This window comes from Schistocerca piceifrons, chromosome 1, assembly GCF_021461385.2.
Source record: "Schistocerca piceifrons isolate TAMUIC-IGC-003096 chromosome 1, iqSchPice1.1, whole genome shotgun sequence".
In the NCBI taxonomy this organism is placed as follows: Eukaryota; Metazoa; Arthropoda; class Insecta; order Orthoptera; family Acrididae; genus Schistocerca; species Schistocerca piceifrons.
In genome coordinates, this window is record NC_060138.1 from 401,306,097 (window position 1) to 401,333,796 (window position 27,700).

The 27,700-nt window shown below is 38.1% G+C and overlaps 1 protein-coding gene across 2 annotated transcripts in view; it reads right to left on the minus strand.

Moving 5' to 3' along the window:
• LOC124794141 (serine/threonine-protein kinase VRK1) overlaps positions 1-27,700 on the minus strand; it is a 286,964-nt gene that overhangs the window by 211,714 nt on the left and 47,550 nt on the right. For both annotated transcript variants that reach the window (XM_047258076.1, XM_047258075.1), the window contains exon 2: positions 2,746-2,945. In XM_047258076.1, coding sequence (XP_047114032.1) covers positions 2,746-2,926 — 181 coding nt within the window. In that variant the 5' untranslated portion in view covers positions 2,927-2,945. The remainder of the gene's footprint in view (positions 1-2,745; positions 2,946-27,700) is intronic.

Below are 27,700 nucleotides of genomic sequence, written 5' to 3' on the forward strand. Positions count from 1 at the left end.
TTTAAAAAAAGAAAACAGACAAATTTCAATATTTTAAGGATTTTGGCAAGCATAAATAGAAACATGAGATATGCCAAGGTAACTTTCCAGCTTGCTTTCAGCTGTCATGACATATGTGCATGAATTCCCTATGGCTGTGTCTTTGATGGGTACTGACAGTTACGTAAGTTATCTGACAATGGGTTATTTTAGCCCGATTGACATATATTGTATCTTATGATAATGTTCTCCATTCATTTTATTCCGTAAACGTCTATAGCCTCGTCATATCTACTGTCATTTACTGATACTTAGCCAATATGTCCTCTACGATACATACACTTTTCCAGCATATTCTTATGTTTTAAATACCTTTATTTTTGTTCCATATTCTTCATATGTTATGACCAAATGATCTGCTCTAACAGACTCTTTGAAGTTGATAACTCTCCCTAATATTGTTCTTCACTTTTAAGATTTACCACTCTCCTTAAAGGATTTTTGGCATTTACTTAATTAAATGGTAGAGAATGTTAGCCAGTTCATTGTTTTAAATGTGATTTAAATGTTCTCCTTTGGATAAGGCTCTTAGTAATATTGATATTGGAACACTTATTGTTATATGAACTTTGCATTTGTACCTTATTATATATTACAAAAATTCCAGAGGACCCTGTCACTTGACCAATCTTACAAATATCTACACATATTCTGGTGAACATGTCTTCCTTTAACTTCCTGTTACTTTAAGCCTTGTATTTCCACACACACCCTAAATGAATGTAATGGGAATGTATATTTAATTTTTTTTGTCTCCTCTGTTGTTTTATGGTTGATATCTTTATCCTCTGTTATCTTCACTTGTGCTGTACCTTGTATTTTACTTCTGTACTCAACTGGTGTGACCACTAAGGTGTATGCACTTTACCAATATTTTTATTTTTGTTCCACATCACTTGTATTTACGATCAAATGATTTGTGATGATGGACTCTGCTAAGTTGACAACAGTAACCACTATTTCTCTTCTTGAATTCAAATTAATCACTTTTCCTAAAAACATTGATGGTTTATAAAATGAATTTGTTGTACAATTTATAAACATAGCTTAAGAAAGAAAAAATCTACTCTGCAACTTCCCATTTTTACTTATTTTGACTTTTTCATCAGTCTGGTGGAACTGTTTTGTACTGTTACTCTGGCTGAAATATCCTGCTGGTACCAATCTCTGCATTGTACTAATTGCTATTCGTATTCTGTGTAGCTTCGTACCACTGACATGTTGTTGATCTGTTTATATATCACCTATAGGTATGCAGCTCCCCTAGTCAGTTTCTAATACCCTGTAATGTTGTTTTTCAACCTGAACCCGATTTACATATTTTTGTCAATGAATTTGCCCTTAGCTGCATTGCTATGTTTCCATTTTTATAATATGTGAGGTGTTTTTGTTTCAGTTTTATGAGTCCCACAGTGTAATGCTCTTGCCATTTGCATTTTATTTTTGTGACTGTAGTTATGTTTATAACTCATGCTCCAATTACAATGACACAGGTACAAGACAATAGTTTGTAACCGAAAATGGTAGTAAAATAAAAGAATCAAATACAGCTTTGTGTTGTGAATTCTTTGAAACATTTTTGCTTGTTTACAACTGCCTGAAGAAAATTTTTGTACCATAAATCTGTCAGCTGGTTGAGGCCCCCCGTGCTTGCACCTAACAGTTTGGTATTGATGCTTAATGTATGGAACAACTGAAGGTTTACACTTATCCCATGCCTGCTGCTGCCACCACCACATAATTCATAACATTTTAACTACGATATGTTGCCTAACAATAGAGAAAGTCTTGCATATTTTTATGATTTCTGCTACTATTGGAGGCTTCTGTCCAGTAAATTCTGCAGCTGGCTATTTAGGTTTTTAATGTTTCAACTAAATTTGTGCAAATGTATTCTCCTACTAAGGCCTACGTCAACTACCAGTTTCCATCTCTTTCTCACTGTCTTCTTAACAATTTGTCAAGTTCCTATCTAATTGCTTGTAAGGAAAGAGCAGAGGTTCTCCTTTCGAACTTCTATCAGACAGTCTAGTCTTCTTTACGTGAAGCAATGAAAATATGAATTTCACCAAAAATTTTTGGCAAATTTAGCACAAACAAATGGCAATCATGGTTAATGCATGCATATATATCTGAACTAAGAGAGATCGAAATAACCATTGCCCAATTTGGCACGAACCAACTGAAGTAAATGTATCTGCTTTGTTCTGAAAACTCATTTCAAATGCAAGTAACTGATACGTAAACATCAAACTTTGTTAAACTCCAAAAACCTTCCTGGTACACAAAATGAGAGAAGCAAAGAAGACAACATAGATGGAAACTGCTGGAGACTTCACTGAGCTACGTGAATGAGATGCATCTTTTCTTGCCATCATCAGGGGATCCAGTACACTGTAGTACATTGCTGCCCACATAACATTTCAAAGCTCTAGTTCCACAAGATGCCTTCACTGAGCATTTACAACAGTTTATAAACTTTCTCAAAAATGTATTGCAGCCAATAGAGATTACTAGGAAGAACAAAAAAAAAAAAAGGAAAAAAGTTATTTTGTTAACCAATGGGAGCAAATAATTTTCTTCTACATGGTGCTTAACATGAAGTAAGTAGGCAGTCTTCAAATTGAGGAATTGAAAAAAAAAAGGTCATTTGGACTTTCTTTTATATTACACCATAACACAGCACAATCATGAAAATAGGTTTACCAGAATAAATTTCTCCAAAGCCACCAATCCCTATAGAAGGCCCTATTTTCCAGCTCCTCTTATTCATATCTGTGAGAACTGTTCCCAGGGGAATTGGTTCTGGTAGTTTATAGCCATTAGCTGCTTTTCTCTTTGCAGGTGTCTTTCTTGCAGGCTTTGTCTTCTTCGGAGAAGCTGACATAATCACAGTTTTTGTGCACCTGCAAAAGAATTTTTTTTTTTAATTATCTATTTCTGCTTGGTAATTTTAAGGTAAGATGATAATGCCTCAAATTATGTATTTCACAACTCTTCTATTGCAAAAATCAGCAAACAGCAGAAAGTTTACCAAATAACATTACCCCTTCATAGAGCACAAAAGGCATGAGTTTTAACTGTATAGTTTGAAACAAATCAGTGGTTTTTTAAAATCATTTACACTATTTCTACACACTGAGTTTATTAGCATTCAACAGGCTCTTGTAACCAGTGAAGATTGAGTCAAAAAATAACATTGTTCTGGTAGGAAATGAGATTTCCACGTAAGTCAAGGCTCATATAATAAAAAGTTGCTTCTATAAATTTAATACATGACACTCAGTACTGCACATAAGGAGCCGACAAGGAAGGCAAACAGTTAAATGCTGCATAGATCAAACTAATTTTATGACATGCGCAATTTGTAGATGTGTTTGTTTTACTATTTACTTCTATCCCAGAACTCATTTACGCCACAAGAAAAAAAATTAATAGAATAAGTTATCTTTCATTTTATTGTCTTCAAACCTCTGAATGAGAAAGACCAATAATTCTTTGGTCCAGGCCACAGAAGCAATTAACAGTTCATAGTATGATGAGATACAGGCATCATATCACTACCTTCAATAACACAAAGCACAACAGCAAGTATTGCTATGTCCTTAGTGAAGTGAACAGATGAATACCAAAAGCATACTGTCCTTTTAGCATCACTATCGGAAAAACTATAGCCTCTGCAGTAACGACAGTCCCAAATAACAATGGTACTAGAAGATTTAATTCACATCACCCACACCACTTACTAGCGTCAGCAGATTCATCTCCCATAATTATATTCTGTTATACAAAGAAGAGAAGTACTACAATTTATGTTCATAAGGATGAGCAAGCAAATATATGACTCTGAAGCTTGCTGATTTATTCTAGGAAATATCTTGTTTTAAAGCAGTAACATACAGGGTGAGCCACAAAGGGGTTTACAAAGTTTGAATTTTAGTAACTTGGACAAAAATAATAGAAATTGTGAAATTTTAAGGCACACATATGGTCACGGCATTAGTGATGATGTTTTACTGTTGAAGATGTTCAAAATGTGATTAATTTAAACTAAAATTTTAACTGCTCATCCTGCTTTTCCCTACAGCCTACTACAACATGATTTCCTTATTTTTAGATTTCCATACGTGCTACATGTCCTCATGAAAAAATAGCACAACTGTCCTTGTATCAAGGTATATTCATCAAACTGTATGAATTTCAAGAGTAATCCAATTTCTGCATGAACTATATTGTTATGAAGCATTTCCAGATTTCATGACACAAGACAACAAGTTTAAATAATTATATTTACAGAAATACATAGTTTTTCAAATGGCCTTTTCTCTCATCCTCACAGAGCACATTCTGAAACAATGTTCTATCTCCATCATTACAGCTTTTAAATTAAATATAGCCTAATCAGAATAATTTCACCCAAAATATTTCTACATTTTTTAGACAACTCTTCCAGTTAAAAGACAGAGATGGGCAGACTACACGAAAGGAAACTTCGCTATCTCCTAAAACTGGTAGGAACATACAGAATGTTTTGTACCACATGATATTTAAAATGATGGACCATACAGGGCATTGGAATAAGTTGCACTCCTTACTGTACTGCCAAGGACAAAAAACTAGAGGAGGAAAATAACTTGTTGAACTACGTGTACTCAAACAGGCCTGAAACCATGAACACAAAGATAGAGCAGTTAGATACCTGCCTATTTCTGTTAAGGATTCCTCGTTTAAGTTGTTTTCAGTCAGCACATATTCCATTCCCCTCACTCTCTTTTTCCTAGTTAACATATACGACACAGTCTTAACCATTAACTGAAAACACACTCCTTGACTGCATTAAAAACTGAAGTGTCCGTACTTTCCAGGAACAAATACACATCATATATATTGTCATATTAATGCAATACATCAATAACTTTGGGCACCGTTGCACACTATCATTATGTCAAACATGAGGCTACTCACAAAGATGCGAATAATCCCAAAGATCCCTCTATGATAGGCCTGAACATCCACCTGATGCTCAGGAATCTATGGGTGCCTTGGAGCTCCAAGATGACAAACTATGGAAGTTCTCACAGTTCTTTTCTGTACAATCACCTCCCAGTAGCTTGGATTACAGGAATATATTTCGACTTATAGCCAGAGTTGGATGTGTGTAAATGCATGTCTTCATACAAAAAAGTAACATGTCTCAAACTATGAATGCCCACAAATGTGTACACAATGTTAGGTCATTATCTCAAGTAGGAGGACATTCAAGTCATTACATATTATGCACTCACTTTTATTTGCACTTAAAAAGGTCATTTACTTTTAAATAAGTTACTCTATAATATAAATGTACAAGCAACAACAACAGTAACATATACTCAACTGTGCGTGTTTATATGGTTTATCATATGAAGAAAAACTGCCGGGATACATATGTTTCAGTATAGAAAAGGGGTAAATTACTAGTGGACCTTAATAGTTACATTTACACATAAAATAAGAAGATCACATGTTACCATTATTTATTTCACATATGTTTGCTGGACATCACTTCATAGAACAGCAAACTATATGAATTGCTTAGAAAAAAAGAAGTTAAATTTATCAATACACTGAAGAATTTTTATGCCTGAAATGCTGCTAATTCCTGATTGCTTTATTGAGATAACAGTTAATATAATATTGTATAATAATATTTACAGATTTTACTAACATGACATTTCCATGGGATCATCTGGGTCAAAGTTACTTGTTAATGAAATCAATCACGGCATTTATAGTTCAAAACTATACACACAAAAGGAGAAAATATGACCAATAAGATTTGTTAAGTATATGAACATGCACCAGGATGTTAAGTCACACTGTATTTTGATAGTATACACTTATAAATACCGTATTACTGTGAAATCATTGCCAAATACAGACATGAACTCTTGTACAAACAAAAAACTATATTAAAATTCTAAACAAACACGGGATTACATACCCAAAAAGGCAAATTTTCTAACACTAATCTAACTTACACAAAATTTAACGGACTACCAATGCCTCAAGTTTCAGTGTTTCAAATGGAGATCCATGCTCAAAGCCCTTTCTTTAGCAAGTACGAAAAATAAATGAAAATGAAACGAAACCTGAATGCTTTAAAACACAGACATTGTGTCAATCACTGGCATATATACCTCGACAGTCTAAAATGACAGTAGTAAAATTTTGTCTCTCCTTGCGTAGACAAAGCAAAGTGGGAGCATAGGGGATATGGGCAACATGATATATGGAAGTTTCGGTCAGTCCCGGAGGCATGGATGGATAGCCGAAGTAATTAAGACAATTTCTCACTGACTGCAAAGAGGCCACAGCAAAGCCTGACGCTGTGCGCCTGCTAGTCTGGCAGTGACACATCCATCACGATGAATTCAGTAGTCAATCTGTTCAATCATATTTCATGAGGCAGTGTATGTACTGTTTGAATTCCAAAATGCCAAACCATGACCTAAACGAGCTTTGAAAACTGAGAACACAAATCCTTCAGGTGGAGCAATACATAAAACGGGGAAAGGCAACCATTCACATATAGCACATTGATGCATGGAGCACGGAAACATGCAACAGTAAACAGCACTCACACTAGCTTTTGAGCCCTGGCTCTTTTTCTAACAACAGTACACGCATTCACACACACAACCAGACAGACACTCTAACACACACTCCCATGGCCAGTGTAACTTTTTCAGGTTAATCTATTCTGCACACTCTGCGGGAATTCTCAGAATATAATACCACAGAATACAACAAACTATTTTGTTTTGCACTGTCACAGTTGAAAGTACCTAATGGCGAAAACATGAGCACTTTGATATCTTCATACAATTTTGAATGTGAAACTTCAAAGTGTACCTCCCACCTGTCTTCAATCCAAAGAATGTAAAACATGGATGTCATGGAACATGGATGTCATGGATTATCTGAAAGCCTAAAACAATGGAATTTCATTTTTACAATGTTTGATGTATGTATGTATATATGTATGTCATTTAAGTGACTTTTTTTACACCATCTGCTCATTTAATACCATGCTTGCAAATCATTCACATTTCATTCCATGTTCTTTCTCAATTATGGCAGTGTCATTTCACAAATGAACAACTTTTGAGTGAGATATCACACTTGGTGATAAATCTTATGCTGGAGTGTTGCCTGCTGATGTTTCAAGCATTCTGGTAGATGCTATGGAAGCCACTAACACAGTCCACTGTTTAAACAGATTAAAACACGTTCAGGAATGATTTTTTGTCAGCTCCCACTTGATAGAAGAATGGAGAAGAATTAATTATTGTACGTAACTATTAATAAAGTAAATATTCTTCAAATTCCTAATTTTTCATTAACAAAGCAAGTTAAACTGGGAAAACCATGTTCAGGGTTAAATTCTTAGACAATTATCTTCCATTTAGAAGAATTTGAACCTAAAAGTCCAAATATTATAAAACCTTCCTGGCACTATATATTACAGCGTAATTTCAGGGACATCACAGAATACTAAAAAACAAATCTGTATGATACAGTAGATAAAAAACTCATGATAATAAAGTAATGGAAAGTCCTGGTGCAAAGTAAACGATTTAAGGAGTAAAGGTAACAAAGGATCAAATAGTAGAGCTGCTGAGTTGTTAAAAGTTGCATTGAAAGGACAGAAAACTTTACTATCCTGACAACTCCTTTTTGACCGAAAGCTGGCAAACTTATGTGCCTTTCAAGACTCAAACTGCATGTTAAAAATTTAAAGCAGATAAGAATACTGACCACATTGTCTCCATATTACAGCTCTTTTGTAGAAATAATTTCTTTTATGTAAACTTTTTTCATGCACTTTAAGAATTAATAAGTGAAGGTTATTACTTAGTTGACTACCTTTTTTTTATAGTCAAGCACAATATTTTTCAAGTTCAGTATTAGAAAAACTGACACCTTTTCTCACTGATATTCATTCATTGTTCAGACCCATCAGCAAAGAGAACTTTCAGGGACATGGACAATCTGATGGTACAAATTAACAAACTTCAATTAATTGTCATTGCTGTATTAAATTTATTTGCTTCAAATTAACATGATGCTGTAACAAAAATATCTTATGTTTGTCCACTATTATACAGGGTGTAAACAGTATAAGGCGCCAAAATTATGCAGATGGTACATCTCTGTGTGCTTGACAAAAAAGTCTAATGACATTTTCTTGTATCAAGTACTTTATTTTTATATTATTAAAACCTAATGTTCATAGAATAGATAGTATACGTATTTCTGTTTACGCAGTCAACCGACAGTACATGGCGTACCAAGCTTATTGTCCACAATGACAGGGCGGCCAGAGAAAGGCAACGAGCTGACCAGAGGATTGAAATTATTAGACGTGTACAACGATGTGGTGTGATAATCAGGTGGTACCGAAAAAAGGAATGTAAAGTTTTTGGGTTGTCAAGAACGTGTAATTCACTTTACGTGAATTGAATACAACCAGTCTGTTTCTCGACAAGTCGATAACAAAGGTCGTAGTAGTAATGACAAGCTAATATCTAACACAATGTATTTCCATTAGTACAAATTCAATCAATCACCAAGTAGATAGTTGTGCATTAATTACAATCAACTGTTTCACCTTTTTACAGCAATGCCATAATGAATACTAAATTCACATTATCTTCCTTCTGTACAACAACATCGTAACGAAAAGAAATTCCATTACTTCGTTTCCTCTTACACCAACACTACAATAAATGTTCGAAATGACCACCATTCGCTTCTACACATGCTTGATTATGGCGAATCCAGTTTCATCGCACTCGTTCACACACATTCACATCGGTCTTTATGGTATTGGAAGCATCTAAAATCTTCTGCGTCAATTCGTCCACATTATTTACTGGCTCAGCATAAACAACTTCCTTCATATGGCCCCAAAAATAAAAATCCAGTGGATTTAAATCAGGGCTGCGTGCTGGCCATCGACGTGGACCCGAACGCCCGATCCATCGTCCTGGAAATTGACTATCCAAAAATATGCATACTCTGTGACCAATGTGGGGTGGAGCACCATCGTGGAGGAACCACATGTTATGACGTATGCCTAACGGAATGTCTTCTAACAACATTGGCAACAATGTTTCCTCTAGAAACGTTCGGTAATAGTTACCAGTCAAACATGCAGGTAAAACATAGGGCCCAGTAATGTAATTATCGAGCATACCCGCCCACACATTTACAGAAAATCATTGCTGAAAATGTGTTGCCACTACATGGCGAGGATTGTGTACACCCCACGTGTGGATGTTATGGAAATTAGTTATTCCGTCGCGAGTAAAACACACTTCATCTGTGACGAGTATTTTGTTGACAAAATCATGCTGCGCACTGTGTAACACAAACCACTCTGATAATTCACGTCGTGGAGGGAAATCTTGTTCTTCCAATGCTTGTACACGTTGAATGTGGGAAGGCTGCAGATGCTCCTCTTGAAAAGTGCGATGAACGACAGTGTGCGATATACCCACATGGTGGGCGATGCTTCTAGTACTCTGAGAAGGATCCTCCTGGATGCAGTCCAGAATTCTTTCCTCAGCTTCCAATGTATGATCGGCTCGTTGTGGGCCTCTGCCTTCTGCGCGGGGCAGTAAAGAGCCAGTATCTCTCAATCTAAGGAAATTAAATACGTACTCGTCAGTTGTATTCTGTCATGATGTAACAAAAACGGAAAGCATATCAGAACAGAAGATACGTTTCGCATACGGACGAAAATTTACAAAGGTGCAGATAACTACTGTACTTTATTAAGATGTAAATGCATAATAATCACGTACAAGTAGAGAATTACAATGACACAAACCTTTGGTGCATAGCAGCAAATGTCTTTTGTGCAGGAAGACGTCATTGTGGGAAGCGTTCTCGATAAATTCGTACAGTTGCCCTCGCAGCACCTTTTGCCTTGCCATAAATTAAATGCATATCGCATAGTACAGCTATAGTAAATCTCCTTTCCATCCTAATAGTTAACAGAGTTGTAATAACATCTGCACAGGTTATTCGCCTACTGTCGTCGCTCGGTGTATTACAATGACGCAGCCACTCAGGCCGCAGTTGCCTATGTGTTTGTTTTATGCTCACGATGTCAATACGCATGGCGGGCAATAAAAGGAACTGATTGCTTATGTATGTGCACGGCCAAGTATCTACTTTTCCAAAACCATTATCCTGAGACAAACTGTTTTTTTTTCTGGGACAACCGTGGGAAATACGCAAACATGTTACTAGACTTTTTTGTCAAGTATTGCGAGATGTGCCATCTGTATAATTTTGGCGCCTTATACCGTTTACACTCTGTATACAGAGTGTTTATAAACGAGTATCCGGGTTTTAGCACTTTATAATATTTATTATAGTAAACTTACAGTTATAAATGATATGTTAAATGAAAGAGCAACTCAAACAGTTTTACCAAGAACCTTATAAATGTTCAATGTGAGCACCATTTATCACATAGCACACACCAAGTCTACTGCAGAGTTCTTCCCAAATGTTGATAAGTGTCCCTTCAGTTATTGTAGCAACAGCTGCTTCAATCCGGTTTCTTAATTCAGGGAGGTCTGCTGGTAGCGGAGGCATGTACACATGATCCTTGATGAAGTCCCAAAGGAAAAAATCGCATGACATTATGTCGGGTGAACATGGAGGTCATGCAAAGCAAGCCCTAGTCATTGGGCCCCTTGCGGCCTATCCAGCACTTGGTTACAGTGAAGTTCAACAAATCGCGTACTTCGCTATGCCAGTGAGGTGGCGCACCATCTTGCTGGAAAATGAAGTTCTCCGGCTCATCATCTTCCAACTGAGGGAACAGCCATTGCTCTAGTGTATCAAGATAACAAGTGTCAGTTACAGTAGGTTCACCAAAAAAGAAAGGCCCATAAACCTTCCGCCGGGATAGGGCACAAAAAACAGTCACTTTAGGGGAATCCCACTGCATTTGTACCACCTCACGAGGATTTTCTGAGCCACAGATGCACACGTTGTGAGTGTTAACAAGTTCACTAAGGTGAAAGGTCGATTCATCACTGAAGACAACATGACCCAGAAAATCATCATTGTCATGAAACAACATTTTGTTTGCAAAGTTGGCACGTAATCCTTGGTCTGCCGGCTTTAGAGCCTGTAATAACTGTAAACGGTAAGGACGTAGTTGTACGCGTTTTCTTAAAACTTTCCAAATAGTCGACACGGGAACTTTTAAGTCACGACTAGCCTTCCGGACTGATTTCTTTGGACTATGAGTGAACGACTCTCTCACTTGCTCAACAGTCTCTTCACTAACTCTTGGTCGTCCTGTGCTCTTCCCTTTACAAAGGCAGCCGGTATCTTCAAACTGATGATACCATTCACAAATGTTATCACTTGGAGGATCAAAACCTAACTTTAGCCGGAACGCACATTGCACAGTAACTACAGATTCGGTCTTTGCAAACTGCAAAACACAAAACGCTTTCTGTTCACTAGTCGCCATCTTCGCTACTACCGCTCTCTAATGGATTGCGGGGAAACATTGCGTGCTGCGCATGTGCACTGGTGCCAAACACAACTGTTTGAGTTGCTCTTTCATTTGACATATTTATAATTGTAGGTTTAATTTAGTAAATATTATAAAGCATTAAAACCCTGATATTCATTTATAAACACACTGCATTTTGTGTTTACACTGGTAGATAGCAAACAATTACTTACCTTGAAGCAGTATGAGTAAAGAGCTGTTTACTATGAAAATTGTTACTTACTCTACAAAAAGAAACTTTTCAATTGTTGAATCCATAAAATTAGCTAGACCGGGAAAATCTGTTGTTCTGGTATTAAAATTCTTCAACAATTGTCTCCCAATAGTTGTAACTATTTGTTAGGCAAACAGTTATAGGCCACTGTACCAAAATACTCGGAGGTGACAAAAGTCAAGAGCTACCTCCTAATATGTTGGACCTCCTTTGCCCAGCGAACTGCAGAAACTCAACATGGCGTGGACTCGACAAGTTGTCATCCCCAGCAAAAATATTGAGCCATACTCTATATCCATCCATAAATTCGAAAGTGTTGCTTCTGCAGGATTTTGGGCACGAACTGACTTCTCGATTATGTCCCGCAAATATTCATGTGAATCGTATCGAGTGATCTGGGTGGCCAAATTATTCTCTCTAATTGTCCGGAAAGTTCTTCAAACCAATCACAAACAACTGTGGCCCAGTGACATGACACATTGTCACCCAGAAAATTTCAATCGTCATTTGGGAACATTAAGTCCATGAGTGGCTGCAAATGATTTCCAAGTAGCCAAAAATTAACAATTTCCAGTCAATGATCGGTTCAGTTAAACCAGTGGATCAGTCCATTCTGTGTAAACACAGCCCATACCATTATACAGCCACCAACAGTTTGCACAGTGCTTTGTTGACAACTTGGGTCCATGCCTTCATAGGGTCTGCACCACATTTTAACCCTACCATGAGCTCTTACCCATTTAAACTGGAACTGATCTCACCAATCTATTGATTTCCAGTGATCTACGGGCAAAATGATGTGGCTAGGAGTCCAGAAGGGGCACTGCAGGCAATGTTGTGCTGTTAGCAAAGCTACTAGTGTCGGTCAGCAGCTGCCATAGCCCATTAATGCCACATTTCACCACGCTATCCTAATGAATACATTCGTCATACATCCCACATTGATTTCTGCAGTTATTTCATGTAGTGCTGCTTGTCTGTTAGCACTGACAACTCTATACAAACACTGCTGCTCTTGGTCGTTAACTGAAGGACATCTGCCACTGTGTCGTTTGTGGTGAGAGGTAATACCTGAAATATGGTATTCTTAGCACACTCTTGACACTGTGGATCTCAGAATACTGAATTCCCTAACAGTTTCTGAAATGGAATGTCCCATGCGTCTAGCTCCAACGACCATTTAGCAATCAAAGTTTGTTAATTTCCCTCATATGACCATAATCCAGTCACAAACCTTTTCACATGAATTATCCGAGTACAAATGACAACTCCAAAATGCACTGTCCTTTGATACCCTGTGTACGTGATACCCCCGCTGTCTGTATATGTGCATATTGCTATCCCCTGCCATGTTGCCTCAGTGTAAACAAACTCCTTGCAAACATTAGATCAAGTAATATTGTGCTTGAAAATAATTGCCCTGCCTTGTGTTATATTCATGTAAACTTTTCATTATTGACAAAATTTCATGTCTCAGTGATACAGGTGCAGCCACAATGGAAGGGTATCTCTTGAGAGGCTGGATAAACATGTGGTTCCCGAAGAGAGGCAGCAGCCTTTTGAGTAGTTGCAGGAGCAACAATCTGGATGATTGACTGATCTGGCCTTGCAACATTAACCAAAACGGCCTTCTGTGCTGGTACTGCAAACGGATGAAAGCAAGGGGAAACTACAACTGTAATTTTTCCCGAGGACATGCAGCTTTAATGTATGGTTAAATGTTGATGACGTCCTCTTGGGTAAAATATTCTGCATGTACAATAGTCCCCCATTCAGATCTCCAGGCGGAGACTACTCAGGAGTACATGGTTATCAGAAAAAAGAAAACTAGTGTTCTCCGGATCAAAGTGTCAAAAGTCATATCCATTAATCGGGCAGGTAGGTTAGAACATTTAAAAAGGGAAATGGATAGGTTAAAGTTAGATATAGTGGGGAATTAGTGAAGTTTGGTGGCAGAAGGAACAAGACTTCTGGTCAGGTGAATACAGGGTTATAAATACAAAATCAAATAGGGGTAATGCAGGAGTTGGTTTAATAATGAATAAAAAAATAGGAACACGGATAAACTACGAACAGCATAGTGAACGCATTATTTTAGCCAAGACAGACACGAAGCTCACGCCTACCACAGTAGTACAAGTTGATATGCCAACTAGCTCTGCCGATTAAGAAGAGATTGAAGAAATGTATGGTGTGATAAAAGAAATTATTCAGATAGTTAAGGGAGATGAAAATTTAATAATCGTGGGGGATTGGAACTCGACAGTAGGAAAAGGAAGAGAAGGAAAAGTAGTAGGTGAATATGGACTGGGGGTAAGGAATGAAAGAGGAAGCCATCTGGTAGAATTTTGTACGGAGCATAATGTAATCATAGCTAATACTTGGTTTAAAAATCATGAAAGAAGGTTGTATACATGGAACAGGCCTGGAGACACTGGATGGTTTCAGACTCAGTATATAATGCTAAGACAGAGATTTAGGAACCAGGTTTTAATTTGTAAGACATTTCCAGGGGCAGATGTGGACTGGCCACAATTTATTGGTTATGAACTGCAGAGTTAAAACTGAAGAAACTGCAAAAAGGTAGAAATTTAAGGAGAAGGGACCTGGATGAAGTGAAAGAACCAAAGGTTGTAGAGAGTTTCAGAGAGAGTATTAGGGAACAACTGACAAGAACAGAGGAAAGAAATACAGTAGAAGAAGAAATAGTGAAGGCAGCAGAGAATCAACTACGTAAAAAGATGAGGGCTAGTAGAAATCCTTGGGTAACAGAAGAGATACTGAATTTAATTGATGAAAGGAGGAAATATAAATATGCAGTAAATGAAGCAGGTGAAAAGGAATACAAACGTCAAAAATGTGATTGACAGAAGTGCAAAACTGCTAAGCAGGGGTGGCTAGAGGACAAATGCAAAGATGTAGCAGCATACATCAGTAGGGGTAAGATAGATACTGCCTACAGGAAAATTAAAGAGACTTGTAGAGAAAAGAGAATCACCTGTATGAAATCAAGAACTCAGATGAAAAATTAGTCCTAAACAAAGAAGGGAGAGCAGAAAGGTGGAAGGAGTATATGGAGGCCTATACAAGGGCAATGTACTTGAGGGCAATATTACAGAAATGGAAGAGGACATAGATAAAATGGGAGATATGATAATGCATGAAGAATTTTACAGAGCATTGAAAGACCTAAGTCAAAACAAGGCCCCAGGAGTAGATAACATCCCATTAGAACTACTGACGGCCTTGGGAGAGCCAGTCCTGACAAAACTCTACCATCTGGTGGCCAAGATGTATGAGACAAGTGAAATACCCTCAGGCTTCAAGAAGACTATAATAATTCCAATCCCAAAGAAAGCATGTGTTGACACGTGTGAAAGTGATCAAACTATCAGTTAACTAAATCACGGCTGCAAAATAATGACACGAATTCTTTACAGATGAATGGAAAAATAAGTAGAAGCCAACCTCAGGGAAGATCAGTTTGGATTCTGTAGAAATGTTGGAACATGTGAGGCAATACTGATCTTAAGACTCATCTTAGAAAAAAGATTAAGGAAAGGCAAACCTACATTTCTAGCATTTGTAGCCTTAGAGAAAGCTTTTGACAATGTTGACTGGAATACTCTCTTTCAAATTCTAAAGGTTGCAGGGGTAAAATACAGGGAGCAAAAGGCTATTTACAATTTGTACAGAAACCAGATGGCAGTTATAAGAGACTAGGGGCATGAAAGGGAAGCAATCGTTGGGAAGGGAGTGAGACAAGGTTGTAGCCTATCCCCAGTGTTACTCAATCTGCATATTGAGCAAGCAGTAGAGGAAACAAAAGAAAAATTCGGAGTAGCAATTAAAATCCATGGAGAAGAAATAAAACATTTGAGGTTTGCCAATGACATTGTAATTCTGTCAAAGACAGCAGAGAACTTGGAAGAGCAGTTGAACGGAATGAACAGTGTCTTGAGAAGAGGCTATAAGATGAACATCAACAGAAGCAAAATGAAGATAATTGAATGTAGTCTAATTAAATCAGGTTAGGCTGAGGATATTAGATTAGGAAATAAGACACTTAAAGCAGTAAATGAGTTTTGCTATTTGGGAAGTAAAATAACTGATGATGGTCAAAGTAGAAAGGATATGAAATGCAGACTAGCTATGGCAAGGAAAGCGTTTCTGAAGAGGAGAAATTTGTTAACATCTAGTACAGATTTAACTGTCAGGAAGTATTTTCTGAACGTATTTGTACGGAATGCAGCCATGTGTGAAAGTGAAACATGGACGATAAATAGTTTAGACAAGAAGGCAATAGAAGCTTTTGAAATGTGGTGCTACAGAAGAATGCTGAAGATTAGATGGGTAGATCACATAGCTAATGAGGAGGTAATGAATAGAATTGGGGAAAAGAGGAATTTGTGGCACTACTTGACTAGAAGAAGAGATCGGGTGGTAGGACAAGTTCTGAGGCACCAAAGGATCACTAATTTAATACTGGAGGTAAGTGTGGAGGGTAAAATCATAGAGGGAGACAAAGAGATGAATACACTACACCGATTCAGAAGGATGTAAGGTGCAGTAGTTACTCAGAGATGAAGGAGCTTGCACAGGATAGGGTAGCATGAACAGCTGCATCAAACCAGTCTCTGGACTGACAACTGCAGCAACAACAACAAATTCACTGGGAAACAAGTGTAAGAACAGATTATCTCTGAAGACCTCTTTCAAGTTATGGTTATTTACTTAAAACTCTGTGCTTATTCCTCAACACCATATGTATATCAGCTTCATTCTCTATATTGATAATTTTGTTTGAGTGGCAATATCTAAAATTCTGTTGCTTTTCTGTTCTCAGTTGAAGACAATGAGAATTTTTTATTTAATGCAAATCACAATGAGCCGATCTTAATTAGCTTAGCATTGTTCTGAAGTCATTTCAATTTTGTTGCACATCTGGGTACACAGAAAATTACCATGCAGTGTATGGCATTCCTTTCTATTCCTGGTATTTTTACTAATTCTTGACTGTATGCAACTACATATGAGCTTTTATGAAATTAAAACTTAAACAGTATACAGCAACCAGCTTTAGGCCTAGCAGAATCAAATTGGCATCTTCAGACTGCAACATCCTCTCTTGCGTTACCAAACATCCACCGCTTCTTCTTCTACAGTTTTGATGAAACTTTAACAAAGTAAAGGTAAATTTTATCACATCCACACAGCAAAATGTGTATTTTTAAAATACGTATTTGACACAGGATGTGCTACTGGTTCGCCTTTCAAAGAATGTAGTATCTACAAGAGAACAGCCTTCAATTTAAATTCCCTTGCAGACTGTTGTGAATTGCAGATGCAAACATAAGTACAGATTCATCTACCTGGTGTTACACACACTCATCTTTCTTCACTAGTTTCTGTAGCACTGCAATATTTTCTTCCATGACCAATTAGGATACTGAGACTCAGTAGGGAGTACCCTCAGGCTGAGGTGATTCTTCCCAAATTCTATGAACTGTACAAGTCTGATGGGACAATATGGATAGTTTCTTTTACGGATGGGGACAATTTTTATTTGACACACTGGTTTACTGTCAGTACTTAAAACTATATATTGCAATACTGCTGCTCATTTCTTTCTTTCACTATTATATCTCTTGGTATTAACTAATCAACAATTATTGCAAAAAGTTACACAGCTGCTTGAACTTTTGGGCATATCTAAATACACACAAAAAACTATGTTGTGCCTCTGCCATCTGAAGCCACACAATGAAAGGCTTTCTTAGCACCCTTTGTAGGAAGGAGTGATCCATGTGAGTTTATTTTCTGAAAGCACTACACAGAAGGAAACACGGCATTACAATGCTTTACATAATAAATGTTAGCTTTGTCCAGTGATCTGCATTTCACTGCTGGTCCGGATACAAGTTGGTAACTGACAGTCTCTAAAATGACTGACCCCTCCTCCAACCTTGCACCAGTAATATCTTCTCTGTTGTCTAACAGCATCTGCGGGAGCATCAGAATGAAAATCATGCAGATAAGCAGAGTTGTGAAAATTCATCTCCACTGTAATCCAAGATTGTGTTAAGACTCTGAATTCTACAGGCAGCAAGTATACATTAGTAAAAATTACCTAGAGATGCAACAATGAGGACAGCAGAGGTCTTAGAAATCGGCAACTCTTAATGAATTATGGCAGTGCACCACAATCACTACCCATACTAGTAATTTCTGGTAAGTAGGGGAGAGGTCTTACCATAATTAAAGCTACACATTTTGCCCAGATGGCTTATTTCATCAGATAATCATACAGCTCATTTTGTCACAACTACTAAGACTCCCAGGATATCAGATCTTCCAGCACTAAAATGTCTGAGAAAGAACTTTCTCCATTACTAAACATGCTTTCCAGAATACCTGTGACCTTGCCTGGCAAATAAATTCAACTTCTCGTCCAGTGAGTATGTATATGGGACAACATGAGGCAGCACCTGCTCCACTTTGCATTACTGGCAATATTCCTTGTCCAAATGCAACAACAAATGGAAGTAATGTGGAACACACTCTCCTAACAAGGCATCCTCTGGTTCTAGACACGATGACAGGAAGTTACGCAAGATACTGGAGTAGCTATGCAAGAGTCTATCCATACGTGTATGATGGAGTATGACGAAACCCGTGTACAACTTGTATGACATGCTATACTCCGATAACAGTTACTTTGCGACTGACAGATTGGAGTGGCAGGGGCACGGGCAGTGTAGCCAGTGAGCTGCCGGCCATGCTTCGCAAGGACCTGCACATACCTACAAAACGAGGAAACACTAGGAGCAAGTGGGCAAGTGGTGTTTCAACAAGTAGGCAAGTGGTGTTTCAGAAAGAACTACGATTGACTCGCTGAAAGGTCAATCTCAAATTAATTTTAATCTGAGTATAGTCACTGCTCCATTCCCGTGAACCCACTGTTTCCGGGTGTTCAAACTGCCCACTTTACTACCAACACTCACTTAATATGACATAATGACATCTTTGGCACCACATGATCAGTGGTTGCTCCACAGCCTCAGCACAGAAGCTGGATGTGGGTCTGAAACTGACCTCAACAATCACTAATGGTAGCTACTTTTAATGATTACACACTCCACACTCAGCTGTATGCTTCTCTGCAGACCGCCTGCTCCTACAACCTCACTACTACAGGGCTGGAGGAGGGGAAAATACACTGCATGACAAAAACATGTGAAGCACGCAGAGAGGGAGGAGGAAATGAAATGAAACTTTATAGGTTGAAAGGGTATGGGATGTTACTCCAGTGATAACAAAATCAAGCCCAGCTTACAAAGAACTTGGCAGTATGAGCCAGTCCACTTATTAGTACGACAGTGCACTTCCTTTGGCCTGGATGCACACACTTGACTCAGTTCAGAAGGGTGTCATGAAGTCGTATACTCTCCTGAGGCAAGCTAGCCCCACAACTGTCATAACTGGCCCTCAATATCCCAGATATTAGCACTAGATTAGATTAGATTAATACTAGTTCCATGGATCATGAATACGATATTTCGTAATGATGTGGAACGAGTCGAATTTTCCAATACATGACATAATTAGGTTAATTTAACAACATACTTAAGTTAATATAACTACTTTTTTGTGTTTTTTTTATTTTTTTTATTTTTTTAATATTTTTTTTCTTAATTTATAACTAAAAATTCCTCTATGGAGTAGAAGGAGTTGTCATTCAGAAATTCTTTTAATTTCTTCTTAAATACTTGTTGGTTATCTGTCAGACTTTTGATACTATTTGGTAAGTGACCAAAGGCTTTAGTGCCAGTATAATTCACCCCTTTCTGTGCCAAAGTTAGATTTAATCTTGAATAGTGAAGATCGTCCTTTCTCCTAGTATTGTAGTTACGCACACTGCTATTACTTTTGAATTGGGTTTGGTTGTTAATTACAAATTTCATAAGAGAGTATATATACTGAGAAGCTACTGTGAATATCCCTAGATCCTTAAATAAATGTCTGCAGGATGATCTTGGGTGGACTCCAGCTATTATTCTGATTACACGCTTCTGTGCAATAAATACTTTATTCCTCAGTGATGAATTACCCCAAAATATGATGCCATATGAAAGCAATGAGTGAAAATATGCGTAGTAAGCTAATTTACTAAGATGTTTATCACCAAAATTTGCAATGACCCTTATTGCATAAGTAGCTGAACTCAAACGTTTCAGCAGATCATCAATGTGTTTCTTCCAATTTAATCTCTCATCAATGGACATACCTAAAAATTTGGAATATTCTACCTTAGCTATATGCTTCTGATTAAGGTCTATATTTATTAATGGCATCATACCATTCACTGTACGGAACTGTATGTACTGTGTCTTATCAAAATTCAGTGAGAGTCCGTTTACAAGGAACCACTTAGTAATTTTCTGAAAGACAGTATTGACAATTTCATCAGTTAATTCTTGTTTCTCAGGTGTGATTACTATACTTGTATCATCAGCAAAGAGAACTAACTTTGCCTCTTCATGAATATAGAATGGCAAGTCATTAATATATAATAAGAACAACAAAGGACCCAAGACTGACCCTTGTGGAACCCCATTCTTGATAGTTCCCCAGTTTGAGGAATGTGCTGATCTTTGCATGTTACAAGAACTACTTATTTCAACTTTCTGCACTCTTCCAGTTAGGTACGAATTAAACCATTTGTGCACTGTCCCACTCATGCCACAATACTTGAGCTTGTCTAGCAGAATTTCATGATTTACACAATCAAAAGCCTTTGAGAGATCACAAAAAATCCCAATGGGAGGTGTTCGGTTATTCAGATCATTCAAAATTTGACTGGTGAAAGCATATATGGCATTTTCTGTTGAAAAACCTTTCTGGAAACCAAACTGACATTTTGTTAGTATTTCATTTTTACAGATATGTGAAGCTACTCTTGAATACATTACTTTCTCAAAAATTTTGGATAAAGCTGTTAGAAGGGAGATTGGACGGTAATTGTTGACATCAGATCTATCCCCCTTTTTATGCAAAGGTATAACAATAGCATATTTCAGTCTATCAGGGTAAATGCCCTGTTCCAGAGAGCTATTACACGGGTGGCTGAGAATCTTACTTATCTGTTGAGAACAAGCTTTTAGTATTTTGCTGGAAATGCCATCAATTCCATGTGAGTTTTTGCTTTTAAGCAAGTTTATTATTTTCCTAATTTCAGAGGGAGAAGTGGGTGAGATTTCAATTGTATCAAATTGCATATGTATGGCCTCTTCCATTAACAGCCTAGCATCTTCTAATGAACACCTGGCTCCTACTATATCCACAACATTTAGAAAATGATTATTAAAAATATTTTCAACTTCTGACTTTTTGTTCGTAAAGTTTTCATTCAATTTGATGGTAATACTGTCTTCCTCTGCTCTTGGTTGACCTGTTTCTCTTTTAATAATATTCCAAATTGTTTTAATTTTATTATCAGAGTTGCTGATTTCAGACATGATACACATACTCCTGGATTTTTTAATAACTTTTCTTAACATAACACAGTAGTTTTTATAATTTTTGATAGTTTCTGGGTCACTACTCTTTCTTGCTGTCAGATACATTTCCCTTTTCTGGTTACAAGATATTTTTATACCCTTAGTAAGCCATGGTTTGTTACAAGGTTTCTTACAAGTATATTTAACTATTTTCTTGGGGAAGCAGTTTTCAAATGCATTTACAAAAATGTCATGAAATAAATTATATTTTAAATTGGCATCAGGTTCACGGTACACCTCATCCCAGTCTAACTGCTGTAGGCTTTCCCTGAAATTTGCAATTGTTAAATCGTTGACTGAACGTACTACTTTGGATGACTGTTTAGTATTGCTGAATGGAGCTATGTCATATATTGTAACCAGCTGTGCACTATGATCAGAAAGACCATTCTCAACAGGCTGAGCATTTATCTGGTTAAACTTATCTTGGTCTATAAAGAAGTTATCTATCAGTGAGCTGCTATCCCTTACCACCCGAGTAGGAAAATCAATAACGGGTGTCAAATTGAAAGAACCAAGTAATACTTCAAGGTCATTTTTCCTATTACCCTCTTTCAGAGAATCTACATTGAAGTCCCCACAAATAATAATTTGCTTCCCCCTGTCTGACAGATAGCACAACAAGGAGTCCAAATTTTTCAGAAATAGATGAAAATTTCCTGATGGGGACCTATATACAGTTACAATTATAATGTGCCTTTATTTAATTTAAGCTCACAGGCACATGCTTCTATATGTTTCTCTACACAAAACTTTTTTGTTTCTATACTTTTTGCACAATGATAACTTTTGACATATATGGCAACTCCTCCTTTCTCCATATTTTCTCTCATTACATGTGCAGAGAGCTTATAACCACTTACATTTACCTTATCCATATCAGTAACAATGTGATGCTCAGACAGGCATAGTATATCTATTTCATTCTCAGCTTCTAAATCTTCTAAACAAACCAGAAGCTCATCTACTTTATTCTTTAAACTCCCAATATTTTGATGAAATATACTTACATTATTTTTAATTATACTTTTATGAGAACCTTTCCTTATTCTAACATTTGCAGTACTCTCCTGTCTGAGTTTCTCATTGTGCTTAGGCCTAGTTCCTATACCAGTGGTCACATGGTGTTCAGAGAGGCAGATTATGTCAACTGGGTTGGGTGACTTTAATTCATCAATGGAATTACCTAGGACTGAGATACAACTTGGTGGAGATAAAATTTCTGGTGATTGGTGAAAATTTATAATTGATAGCTGTGATTGGTGATCCAATGCGCTAGAATTGTGCTGTTTAATTTCTTTCCTAAACTGAAGATTTGTTTCAATCCTGACCTCTCGTAGAACTTGACATCTTTCTGTCTTACCTATCCTAAAAAAGGTGCTGCTCCAACACCTGTAACCACTGGTATTTTACCATTCATGGCAGTGCCTCCCCCCCTTAAATTTCCTGCTATTACCCCAGCCAGTTTCCCCTTCCCTTTCCTGTTGAGATGTAGGCCGTGCCTGGTATAGTCCCACCTACTGAGATAATCAACAGGAACCACACCAATATGAGCCCCCGCACCCGATCCAAGCAGCCGTTCCAACTCCAAATTAACTCTCCCAACAGAAGAGTTCAAATGAGGCCGGTCATGGCGTCTCAGGACAGATACAAATTCAACATTGGTGTGACTCGATGCTGACGCAATCTTTACCAGGTCACACTCTATACTGTACCCAGGATCTCTGTCGATGCTGTTCCCTGGCCCTCCCACAATAACCACGGTGTCTTCCCTGGTAAATCCTTTACAGAGTGAACCTAAATCCTCTGACAAAGCTAGCCTACACATGTTCTATTGGGGACAGATGCTAGAATCTTGCTGCCCACAGGAGTACCTCAAAATCATGGAGACAATTCATAGAGACATGGGTCATGAGTGGATGATTGTCCTATTCAGAAATGGCACCACAATACTGCTGCATGAGCAGCTGCGATTCCTTCACCTATGCCCTGAATCCACCATTTTCCCACTGCAATATGGAAGCTACTACAGTAGTGAAGTTTTTCACTGTCCGTCCCCCTATCCTTCTGCCTTGTTGAGGAACCTAAAATGGATGGTGGATTAGATAATGAGCTCTGTAGTTCCCCCACACTGATCTCACATTAAGTAGCATCCATAAAAATGTCATAAGTACACGAGATAAAACTAACATTGAATGGTCCAATAGTTTGGTGTCAGTTCCTCATGTTTTTGCTTTTTGTTTCCTGCATAGCATTTGTGAATGAGGACTAAGGATTAACTACTAAAGACACTAACAGATTTGCCTTTCTTCTCTCCACATAGTTCCCAGTAGTCAATAAATGTGGGCTTCACTTGCAATTTGGATGAACTAACCTGTATTTTCGGTAGTATACAACTATAAGTGCATTTACAGGTGTGTGTGTGTGTGTGTGTGTGTGTGTGTGTGTGTTTTTTTTTTTTTTCACCTCCTTTATTGATCTTAGTCTGTGCAACATGCCAACTTTTTGCACTTTTTTTTCTCAGTAACCACAAATGGTAGAAAGTTAGCAGGCTGCTGTCCTTTTTTCTGCACAATATGGTACTCATTTGTCTACTTTAATTTCCTGGATTCCTTCTCATCCGAGTAAATGGGACAATCTCTACTCCTGTCAGTGAGGCTCTTACAGCAGTTAATACGTATATGTATAGTGCCAGGTTCATGGATAACTCTGCCATAATTTCCGATGCTGCTGGTACATACAGTCCAGTGCAATTTATTAGAAATGTTGAAATTTAAAACATATGAAAGGGTTGTGTAAGAGGTGCCAAACATTTACAAGGATGAAGCCTGCTTTAAAAAAAAGACTCTGGAAGGGCAGGCATGTTGAAAGTTAACAATTTTTGGAGTCTTCTGCAGTTCAACATCAACCTTGCTCATAAATTGTGTAGGTTAGTTATACCATAAGCTCTAGTCATCATCTAATTTACCAAAGTTAAAATTAATATGTCTCTACAAGTTATGACGTCGTTGCTAACATTAGGGGTATTGTGGAACTGCAACAACTGGGTGCTCAGCAAGACATTTAGCACTCTGCATCAAAGTCCCAATTCAAGTGTAACCCATACACTACTGTATGTAGAAAGTGGCTTTTCTAATGTACCTTCTGCCCTTTTGATAAAAAACTCATTCTGGACAACTAACGTGCTTTACATTACTATTATCTTGTCTCAGTTTAGTATTTATTCAGAAGAAGGACTGGGTGTGACTATCCGATAGCCCACCTAAGTCATTGGGATTGGTATTAATAGAAATTTTGGATTCCATAGAAGTCCATAAGGAATACAGTGAAATAAGCGACTATGGCTATGCATCAGAATCCTGAGCAAGCCTAAGACAACTGAGTTGCAGAAGGTGTACAAGGTTCACTCAACCATGCACAGAGCTTTTTCTTACAGAGGGCCATATATGCTTAACAGGCTCTAGCTTAGAAACCCCAAGTTCATTATATCTATAGCCAACCAAATTCCTTGAGGTGCTCACTACTTGGTTACATACCATACCTCAAAGAAATGTCAAACCTTTTCTGTGGGGAGGAAAAAAAATCTGTATACAATGCTTTATTCGTAGAAAAGACTGCAGGAACTGCTTTCAAAACTGTGAAGTTATCAACAAGGGATTAACAACACCTGAACCAGAAGTGACAGCGGATAAAAACTCTCTCTTGTATTTAGACCAAGTGATGGTTCAAAAATTGCCCCCCCCCCGTCTCTCTCTCTCTCTCTCTCTCTCTCTCTCTCTCTCTCTCTCTCTCTCTCTGTGTGTGTGTGTGTGTGTGTGTGTGTGTGTGTGTGTGTGGACATCATTGCTTGGGACCATGAATGGTTGCAAATGGTATCCAAGTAGCCAAACATAACCCTTTGCAGTCAGTGATCAGGTCATTTGGATCAGCGGATCCAGTCCATTCCACTCAAATACAGGCCCCACCATTATGGAGCCACTACCAGCTTGCACAGTGCCTTGTTGACAACCTGAATCCATGGCTTCATGGGGGTCTGCACCACAGTCTAGCCCTACCATCAGCTTTTACCAACTGAAATCACGACTCATCTGACCAAGCCATAGTTTTCCAGTCATCTAGCCTCCAACAGACGTGGTCACGAGCCCAGGAGAGGCATTGCAGGTGGTGATGTGTTGTTAGAAAAGCTACTTGCATTGGTCATCTGCTTCCATAGCCCATTAATGCTAAATTTCGCCGCACTGTTCTAAAAGGTATATTACTCACAGGTCTAATATTGATTTTTGTGGTTTTTCACTCAGTGTTGCTGCCCATTAGCAAATGCTGCTGCTCTCTGTCATTATTTGAAGGCTGTCGGCCACTGCATTGTTAACGGTGTGAAGTAAAGCCTGAAATCTGGTATTCTCAGCACATTCATGACACTGCGGACCTCAGGATATTTAATTCCCTGACTATTTCCGAAACAGAATATTCCACGTGTCTAGCTCCAACTACCATTCCAAATTCAGTATCTTAATTCCTGTCATTCAGTCAAAATCACAATGGAAACCCTTTCACATCAGTCACCCGAGTACGTATGACAGCGTCGCCCTTCTGTACCTTGAGTACGCCATACTACCACCGTCTGCATAAGAGCATATCACTATCCCATGACCTTGTATATTCACTCAATTCATGACTAGGCACACTGTCATTAGGTCAGTCATTGCCAAACCCAGAATCAAGCACCCACATGGAGAACAGACAGTTACAGGACTCTCAATTGCTGGATCTGAACCGCCTGTCTCCATGGTCACGTGGTGGTGGAATGCTAGATCCCTCCTGGTAATGACAGTGGTAGCTACAAAGCGCATTGCACAGTATCTTCAGGTGCTGTTTGGACACATCTGTACCTCAGCACAGCCAGTACATGTGGCTAACTGTGTTTGCCAGGAATCCTTCTGATGGCTGTTCAAACTTGGCTGCTAGAACAACTGATAGATGGACCCTGTGTGAGAAGTGGCTGTGGGATTGAAGATCAGAGCAGGGTGCTGACGATGACCCAGCAGCTGGATCAAAGCATGTGGTGGTTGGTGTTGAAAGGACACAGCTCCCAAAATATCATGAGACTGTCTACAGTTCAGTCCTTTGGTTAGGTAGAGGATAAGCCCCATTACACATGTATATTAAAGTTTTTCAGTGGGACAAATGGTCATAGGGGAGGGAGATTTGTGTTATAAGGTGAGTGGGGGCCTCAGTTTAATGCCTCTTGCAATGACTGAAGCAAAGAGCACACTACTGTTGTTGTGGTCTTCAGTCCAAAGACTGGTTTGATGCAGCTCCCCATGCTATTTTATCCTGTGTAAGCCCCTTCATCTCTGAATAACACTGCAATCTACATCCTTCTGAATCTGCTTACTGTATTTATCTCTCACTGGTCTCCCTCTACAGTTTTTACCCCCATACACTTCCCTCCCGTATTAAATTGGTGACCCCTTGATGTCCCAGAATGTGTCCTACCGAACGATTCCTTCTTCTAGTCAGGTTGTACCACAAATTTCTCTTCTTCCCAATTCTATTCAGTACCTTCTCATTGGTTACATGATCTACTCATCTAATCCTCAGCATTCTTCTGTAGCACCACATTTCAAATGCTTCTATTGTCTTCTTGTCTTAACTGTTATTGTCCACGTTTCACTTCCATACAAGGCTACACTCCACACAAATACTTTCAGAAACAGCCGTCCTGACACTTAAATCTATACTCCATATAAACGAATTTCTCTTCTTCAGAAACACTTTTCTTGTCATTGCCAGTCTACATTTTGTATCCTCCTTACTTCAACCATCATCAGTTATTTTGCTTCCCAAATAGCAAAACTCTTCTAGGCCCTACTACTTTAAGTGCCTCATTTCCTAAACTAATTTCCCAAACTAATTCCCTTGGCATCACTTGATTTATTTCGAATACATTCCAACATACCCATTTTGCTTTTGTTGATGTCTATCTTTTATTCTCCTTTCAAGACACTGTCCACTCCGTTCAACTGCTCTTCCAAGTCCTTTGCTGTCTCTGACAGAATTACAATGTCATCGGCAAACTTCAAATGTTTTATTTCTTCTCCATTGATTTTAATTGCTACTCGAAATTTTCTTTTGTTTCCTTTACTGCTTGCTAAATATACAGACTGAATAACATCAGGGATAGGTCACATCCCTGTCACACTCCCTTCTCAGCCACTGCTTCCCTTTCACCCCCATCGACTTGTGTATCTGCCACCCGGTTTCTGTACAAATTGTAAATAGTCTCGCTCCCTGTGT